Source organism: Podarcis gaigeae (genome assembly GCF_964106915.1).
Source record: "Podarcis gaigeae genome assembly, chromosome: 5".
Taxonomy (NCBI): Eukaryota; Metazoa; Chordata; class Lepidosauria; order Squamata; family Lacertidae; genus Podarcis; species Podarcis gaigeae.
Genome location: NC_139681.1, coordinates 13,597,837 through 13,605,893, shown reverse-complemented (window position 1 = coordinate 13,605,893; position 8,057 = coordinate 13,597,837). Strand labels below are relative to the sequence as shown.

The window sequence follows — 8,057 nt, the reverse complement described above, 5'->3', positions numbered from 1 at the left end:
CCCCGACGGGCTTCCTTCCCTGAGCAAGATGCCGGCCCGGCCCGCCCCGCCCGGCGGCGGAGGCTGAAGGCGCGCCGCGGCCTCTCCGGCCGTCAGTAGGCGGGCGCGAGGCGGCGTGCGCCCGCCCCCTTCCCCGCCCCGCTCCGCCTCGCTGTGGTCGGCGGCGGCCAGGCAGGAAGAGGCGGCGGCGGCGGCGGCGACAAGGCCCGGCTGAGGCGAGGAAGCGGAGCCAGCCAGCCAGCGAGCGAGCGAGTGAGTGGCTGGGAGAGAGCGGGCTGGCGGCTGGGCCTACCTGCCTGGGGGAGGCGCTCCCTCGCGCCCATGGGTGCCTTTCTGAGGGGAGAGAGGGAGACAGAGAGGCGCCCTCACACCCTCCTCCTCCTCCTCCTCACCGGGCACAGGCTGCCACCGTCGCCTCCGGTCTCACAAGGCCTCGCTGGGCTTGGAGCGGGGTGGGGGGGGTCCTTCCTTCTTCCTCCCCCCCCCGCATCTCCTTTTGGGGCCTGCTCCCCTTTGCTCAAAGTGGGGGGGGGGGTTGCAAAGAAACTTGGGGGCCCCTAAGGGACGTTGTGTGGTTGCGTGCTTTTTGTGTGTGTTTAAAGGCGGCCCTGGGATCCTCTGATGAAGGGGTTTGTGTCCCCCCTCCCAATAAAATATTTGAGGGTGAAGTTTGAGGGGAATTCCCATTCAAATGGGGTGTGCGTGTGTGCACCATGGGGTTTCCCTGGGGCCCCCAATATTTTATTCAAGTTGGGCACCCCCTGGGTGATACAGCAATGATTGTAATGGAAGTTGGCATAGGATAATGATAATGGTGATAATTGGCACCCCTGGGATAATGATGGTGCTGATGCTGCACCTTTTGTGGGGCCCAGTGTGCACGAAATGCAGATTACAGCATGCTTGTTTTATTATGCATCTGACTTGTCTCCCCCAAAATTATCTCAGATTACCTTGTTCCTCCCTCCTTCTCCCCCTTCTTGTTTTCACAACATCCCTGCGAAGTGGACCGAGAGGTGCTGAGTGGCCAGGCGGGAGCCAGTGTGGCGTAATGGTTTAGAGAGTGTTGGACTGGGACCTGGGAGACCAGGGTTTGAATCTGCACTTGGACATAGAATCGTAGAGTTGAGAGGGACCAATTTATCTAATCACTACTAACGCATGCATGTTCAGAGGGGTGGGAAATGGTACGAGTGAGGCCACAAGATGCAAGTATGTGCGCTAAGCTCAGAAGGCATAGACGAGTTGCAAACCATTTGTGTTTCTTGTGTGTCATGGCTTTTTGGTTCTGTTCGCAGCTCCAGTTTATGTTTTATCTATCTGTGTCTTCCGAATGAGAATTACGCTTCATGTTTTTGACAGTGAGGTTATGCTCCACAAGAAAACTTTTCGTTCTTTAAGATGCTGGGCTCCAGTGACATGCTAATAAGGAGTGTGAGTAGCTCCTTACTTCTTGGAGTAAACCTATCCTGTATGAGCTTATGTAAATTACACTAATTATACTTAAGGCCCACTATCCAAACGCTTAGTATACAAAAAAAAAAATCACTTATCAAAATACAAGGAAGTAGTATTCTAATCTTGCTATGCACATCGCAGATTCAAATATCTAAACAGCCAGATCTCTGTGTGGTACTGTTAAAGAAATAAGCCTCTTTAAACAAGGGTTACTTTTTGCAGCAGCCTTTTCATCAGAAACCATGGTGAAGAGGGGAGGAAGGATGAGAGACTGGACAAATAAGATAACATTTTTTTCCTTCCTTGTTGCCTTTTGCAAGGTTTCAGAGGGTTTTCCCAGGGTTGTTATTGTTTTTGTCATTTTGGGATCAAAGTTCCTTGGTTGGGAACATATTAGAAATTTTCCTATAGGAATCAGTAGAAATAGTTGACCATTTATGTGACCGCTTGCCTGACAAAAGGTTTCCCGGGAACACATTTTATTCGGATAGCAGGACCTGCCAGTAGACCAATCCTATGCAGGTTTATACAGATATAACCCACTGTGTTTAATGGAGATTACAGTGGTACCTCGGGTTGCAGATGCTTCAGGTTACAGATGCTTCAGGTTACAGACACTTCAGGTTACAGACTCCACTAACCTAGAAATAGTACCTCAGGTTAAGAACTTTGCTTCAGGATGAGAACAGAAATCGCATGATGGTGGCAGCAGGAGGCCCCATTAGCTAAAGTGGTGCTTCAGGTTAAGAACAGTTTCAGGTTAAGAACGGACCTCCAGAACGAATTAAGTTCTTAACCCGAGGTACCACTGTACTGTACTTCCAAATAAGTGTGATTAGGATTATAGCATTACATCATTTGAAGATTGGCATGCTTGCATTTGTCAGAATTTGTTACTTTTCTTACTAAGCACTTCTGAATTGACTTTTCAAGGCTTCAGGTTGTTTCATGCCAAATCTTCTTCATAACTGGTTACTTATCCATGAGAAAGTTTACAGGATTATGCTGAGTTGACATGCTGTAAATAGAAGTTGCAAAAAGATTTGTGGTTATTGATTGATCTCTGAAGTTCATGCTGAATTTCAGTGTCACACAATGCAAAGCATTAATATGGGTCTTCCCAAGTACTTTCTAATCTTAATCTTTGCAACCCGCTCCCCTCACTGTTAGGATTCAGCCACTTGCCCCAAACCATCACCAGGTGTGTTGAATAGCTGGGCTCAACATTTTATTATGTTTATGCATTAATGAGCCTTAAAACTTTCCCAAGGTTGTATTTCCTAAATAACATAGTTTCTCTATGATGGAAAATAAATATGCAGTCACTTGATTGGCCCAGCTCAACTCTTACTCCATTTTTACACCTATGAAAGCAGTTCAATCCAAATTTCTGAGGGCTGTTCTTCAGGTACCCTTTGGCATGACAAACATCACCCAGTGTCTGGAGACTGGCCTCTAGAAAGCTCTAGAAGCCAGGGATTGGCTTGCTATTTTCAATTTTTGGCTGAAGCTAACCTTACATCCAACGGGCTTAGTAGCCCCACAAACCATTCAGTTTGCTGTTCATAAAACTTCTGAACTCTAGCTATACAGATTTTCCTTGGGCTCTGCCATTTCTCTGGAATAGGAGAGGGCTAGAGTGGCTTTAAAGCAATATTTTGCAGATGTTGAACATCAGCATCATCTAGGTTCAACCTCCAACCACACACTAATTGATGGAGCACTCTAATTCAGTAAACCAGTTAACTGTCTTTCTGCACTTTTGGTCCAAAAGCACTGCAGAGACTTCACACTGGTGCACCTAAATGCTACTGTAGGGAAGATATTTAGAAATATAAAGAACATGCAGCACTTAGAGGGCTTGAAACAGTCTTCTTTTGCAGAACCCCAAACCCACCTGTCCTCCCTAGTCCCCTAGACCAGACAAAAGGGAGAAGAAAGGCAGACTAGGTCACATAGTGCCCCTGAGATAAGCTTAAAGGCAAATTATTAACCCTGCTCTTCTGATGAAAGTAGAGTCCGGACTGGGAGGGACTATTCACTTTATTAATCTTTATTATTAAGAAATCAAAGCAAGAAGCACATAGAACACCTTATCCAGATGTGTATAATAGAGTGAAAAGAATAAAGAAAGTAAATAGAAATAGCATATAGAAAAGTAAAATTGGAATGAACATAATTGAAAGTTGTAGTCATAACATGTACTCCAAAGAGGAAAAGTACAAAACGTCTTGAGGTCAGTTCCTGGCTGTGATTGCTTGTTGCAGCACAGTACTTGGCTTCATTGAGAGTGATAGATTCATTTTGATCTGAGAGAAGTAGGAGGAGGGTGGATGGCAGTTAACGGATTGAGGTTGAATCCTGATAAGACAGAAGTACTGTTTCTGGGAGGCAGGGGGCAGGTAGGTCCTGAATGCGTTAACTGTGTCCCTAAAGGACCAGGTACTCAACCTTGGGGTCATTTTGGACTCATAGCTGTCCATAGGGGTGCAGGTCAATTCTGTGTCCAGAGTGGCTGTCTTCCAGCTCCATCTGGTACGCCAACCAAGACAGTACCTGCTTACGCACTGTTTCACCAGAGTGGTACATCTCCCACTTGGACTACTGCAATGTGCTGTACATGGGGCTACCTTTGAAGGTGACTTGGAAACTGCAGCTGCCAGTCTGGTGACTTGAAGCGGCCACTGGGACCATATAGCACCAGTCCTAAAAGAAGTGCATTGGCTCCCAATATATTCCCAAGCACAATTCAACGTGTTGATGTTGACCTTTAAAGCCCTTAATGGCTTTGACCCTGAAGGAGCATCTCTGCCCACATTGTTTCAGCCTGGACATTAAGGGCCAGCTCCAAGGGTCTTCTGATGGTTCCCTCACTGTGAGAAGTTAAGTTACAAGGAACTATGCAGAGTCACACCCGCCCTGTGGAACGCCCTCCTGTCAGATGTTAAAGAGATAAATAATGATATGATCTTCTGTAGACATCTGAAAGCAGCACTGCATTGGGACGCTTTTAATGTGTGATGTTCTGCTGGTTGTTGTTGTTGTTGTTGTGTTTCTGTATACCCTGTTGGAAGCCAACCCAAGTGGCTGGGGCAACCCAGTCAGATGGGCAGGGGATGATGATGATGATGATGATGATGATGATGATGATGATGAATATGATCTGATTATCCTGGCTTACGGGGTGCTTTAAAAAAATAATAATTATGCAGTTCTTGGTAAAAGTAGAACATGAGCCACCATCTTGACCTTTTCACAGGGGCACTTGTGTTCATGGTAGGTGCTGCACATGTTCCTTATTTTTATTTTGAATTAAAAAAAGATGCAAATGGATCATCACTTCCAGCAACTGGAGTTCTGCCTGGCAGAGGGCCAGTGAACTTACTGTGAGACATTTCTGTTCCTCCTTAGTCCCCTGCAGAAGGACTTGGGGACCACATCTTCTAGTTCTTACCTGGGTCAGCAGCTTGCTTGCAGAGAAATCTACCCTCCTGGGGGCTGTTGCTGCAAATATGTTGTCTTTACCGAGGAATTAAAGGCAAGAAGAGGCTGCTGGGGAAAGGACAGATCACTCTTGCCAAGTATCTGAAATGATCTGTAGAGGTCTTTCGAAATTAGGCTGAGGGCTGCCTTTGGCTCTAGGTCTGCAGGGTGCCCACCCCAGGATAGGGGGAAAGGCTGTTGCATAAGACTTTCTAGTTAGAAGGAAAAGCTAGATTTGGCTGATTTCTATTTTTAATATTGTTTAGTCTCCAACCAGGTAGGATCAGAAAATAGGTGTTCGTTGCATTCAGCTTTTTTCTAAACAGCCTCCTCCCATTTCTGTATCCTGTTACTGGCTTCTGGGTGCAATTTCCTTTTTGTGTGTCTGGGCTGAGGCCTTGAAAGAGATGTCTCATATGGTCCTGTGTCATCCTATGAGAGATGTCTCATATGGTCCTGTTTTCCTACCCCCGGCCCTCTCTTCTGCTTACAGTCACTGCAGAGAAGTAACAGTAGCTGGGGAACAAGTGTGGCACACTTAGAGCTGTGGTTCCCTGGACGAGACCTTGTCCTTTGAAACTGTCATCTGCTGCCTGGTTTTCCTATCCGCTGATTTTCAGAGGTGGAGGATGCCAGGAGACTCATGTAGTCATACTTCGAGAAGCTTTCAATGAAAGCGATGGCTACTTTGTTTTAATGTCTAAATTAATGACTGATAGCTTCCTGGATGGAAAAATGGGACACAAATATTACAAATAAATAAAAGTGTCAGTCCTGTCTCCCCCACAAATGCCATTGTGAGGTTCCTTGCCCACATTTTGGTATAACTAAAGGTAGAAACATACACTTTTGCCTTTAAAAAACAGCAAAAGTTGAGGATCAAGGCCAAGCATTCATACTATCCAGTGCAAACGCTGCAGTATTTTCACTGGTTTTTTTTCCCATTGCAGGGCATCTGTTGCTTGCTGTTCCACACGATTAACTCCCATGACCAGTAAGGCAGCACAACGGGACCACCCACGAACAAGGGTTGGGTTTCTGCATACCCAGGTGACTCCACAAATATGTAGGAAAAAAACTGGATTTAAAGGCAAGGTGGGGGAACCCCAACGCTGAAAGAATGAGAGAGTTGTGTGTACTGTCATGGAAACATACAGGACAGAGATGTTGGGATTGTGAGGGTGCAATAGGATTCGTACTTGATAATCCGCAGTTCTGAAAGGTCATCCTAAATCTGCCTGCCAAGAACAACCTAGGGTGCTGCCTTTGAACTATACATCTCTTAATTGCGTGACTCCGTACCTCAGAACCATCTTTCACAAGCGGGTGAAGCTTCCTTACTCAAAGGCATCTCACCCACTATTATCTATTCCCAGTTAACAGCAGCTCATCAGGGTCTTGGACACAGAGAGGCCTTTCCTTGCCTCATACATTCTGGTATCGCTCTAATGAAAGATGTATGGAATTGTACCTGGGACCTTTTGCAGGAAAAGCATTGTGATCCCTAAAGGAGAAGTTTTACTCTTCTTTCTACCAACAAGGAGCTGAGCTGAGCTGATGTTGAGGGAGTGCAGTCTTACTAGAAAATTCTTTCTGTAAGGTTGTTGATGTCATGAGCCCCACGGCATTGTTGGGAATCGGGATTGAGTTGGCAGACTCTGAAGCAGGAGGAGGAAGAAAAATGGGGAATGTAGGCACTCTGGGTTGGACAAAGTATCTCCCCCTTCCACTCTGACTTTGGAACGAGGAGAAGATATGCCAGCTCTCCCCTCCAACCTTCCTGTGGAGCAGAGAGACCCAGTGGAGAGTGGGAGAGGCTTTGATCAGTCAGGGGCAGAAACTGAACTCATTCAAGAGGCTAGACTGGAGGGCACTGCTTTGTCACCTGGAACCAGGTCTTCACAAATGGGAACAATCCCACCCACCCCGAAGGGGTGCACACTTGCAATCTTAACATTTCTGTTGAGAGTCTTGCGAGTGAGTGTGCCTTATTTAAAAAAAAAAAAACTGGCAAGAGGGGCAGGGAAACTTGCTGGGACATCTTTGCCATTTCCATCCGGTTCTGAAATTCTTATCCTGCTCCAGAACTCCTGTATCCTCTTGAGTTTGTGTCTGCTTTCCAGCCCATATTAAATTGGACCTTTTTCTTTCTTAAAAGCAAGAGCACCTGCCTGTGTTGAGCAGGAGTTGATACAGTTGGGATGGCTGTAGCAAAAAATGCAGAAAAGTTTTCAAACTTTGACACACACACAAACATTTATATTTATATATTTACAATGGTACCTCTAGATACGAACGGGATCCATTCCGGAGCCCCGTTCGCATTTGGAAGCAAACGTAACTAGCAGCGGTACGTCTGCGCACACGTGCACCGCTTTTCGCTGCTTCTGCGCATGCGCTTGACGTCATTTTGAGCATCTGCGCATGCGCAGGCAGCGAAACCCGGAAGTAATGTGCTCCGTTACTTCTGGGTTGACGCGGAGTGCAACTCGAACATGCTCACCTTGAAGCGTATTCAACTGTATGACTGTATATGCATAGGCATGTAACATTTTCCGTGTGTTTGCAGGTTCATGTCTTTTAGATTAAAGTGTTCGACTAACGGCATCATGAGCAGAAGCAAACGTGAAAACAACTTCTATAGTGTAGAGATTGGAGATTCTACTTTCACTGTACTCAAACGATACCAGAATTTAAAACCTATTGGTTCGGGTGCACAAGGCATAGTATGGTAAGGCTTTTCCTTTTTTAAAAATAGCTCAGTGATGAAATCTCATTTTGTTTAAAATGCAAACATGAGCAAAACTGATTGACGTGCTACTTGAATGCTAGATAGTACTGGTTGCTAAAGAACCATTGCTTTTGTATATATAGTGCCCCAGTCCTTTTATTGTAGTTCAAGGTGAAAAGAGGGAATAGAACCAGGTACGATGACATCAGGTCACGTAAAGGTCAAGTGTAACTAGGAAGTAGGTGTGACAGGTACAGAATTGGGAGAATAGCAGTTGTATGCACACTCCTGTCCATGAGAACAGCAGCAAAACTCTGCCTCAAACCAATGAAATATCACACCTCATAAAATGTGAGAATAAGTCTCCTGATTGAAAATAACCGCA

At 45.8% G+C, this 8,057-nt stretch overlaps 1 protein-coding gene across 5 annotated transcripts in view; it reads left to right on the top strand.

Moving 5' to 3' along the window:
- MAPK8 (mitogen-activated protein kinase 8) overlaps positions 1-8,057 on the top strand; it is a 28,338-nt gene continuing 20,281 nt past the window's right edge. For 2 of the 5 annotated variants that reach the window (XM_083738467.1, XM_083738468.1), the window contains exons 1-3: positions 1-252; positions 5,892-5,991; positions 7,511-7,672. In XM_083738467.1, coding sequence (XP_083594593.1) covers positions 7,515-7,672 — 158 coding nt within the window. In that variant the 5' untranslated portion in view covers positions 1-252; positions 5,892-5,991; positions 7,511-7,514. The remainder of the gene's footprint in view (positions 253-5,891; positions 5,992-7,510; positions 7,673-8,057) is intronic. The other 3 variants (XR_014564042.1, XM_083738465.1, XM_083738466.1) reach the window with 2 other exon arrangements.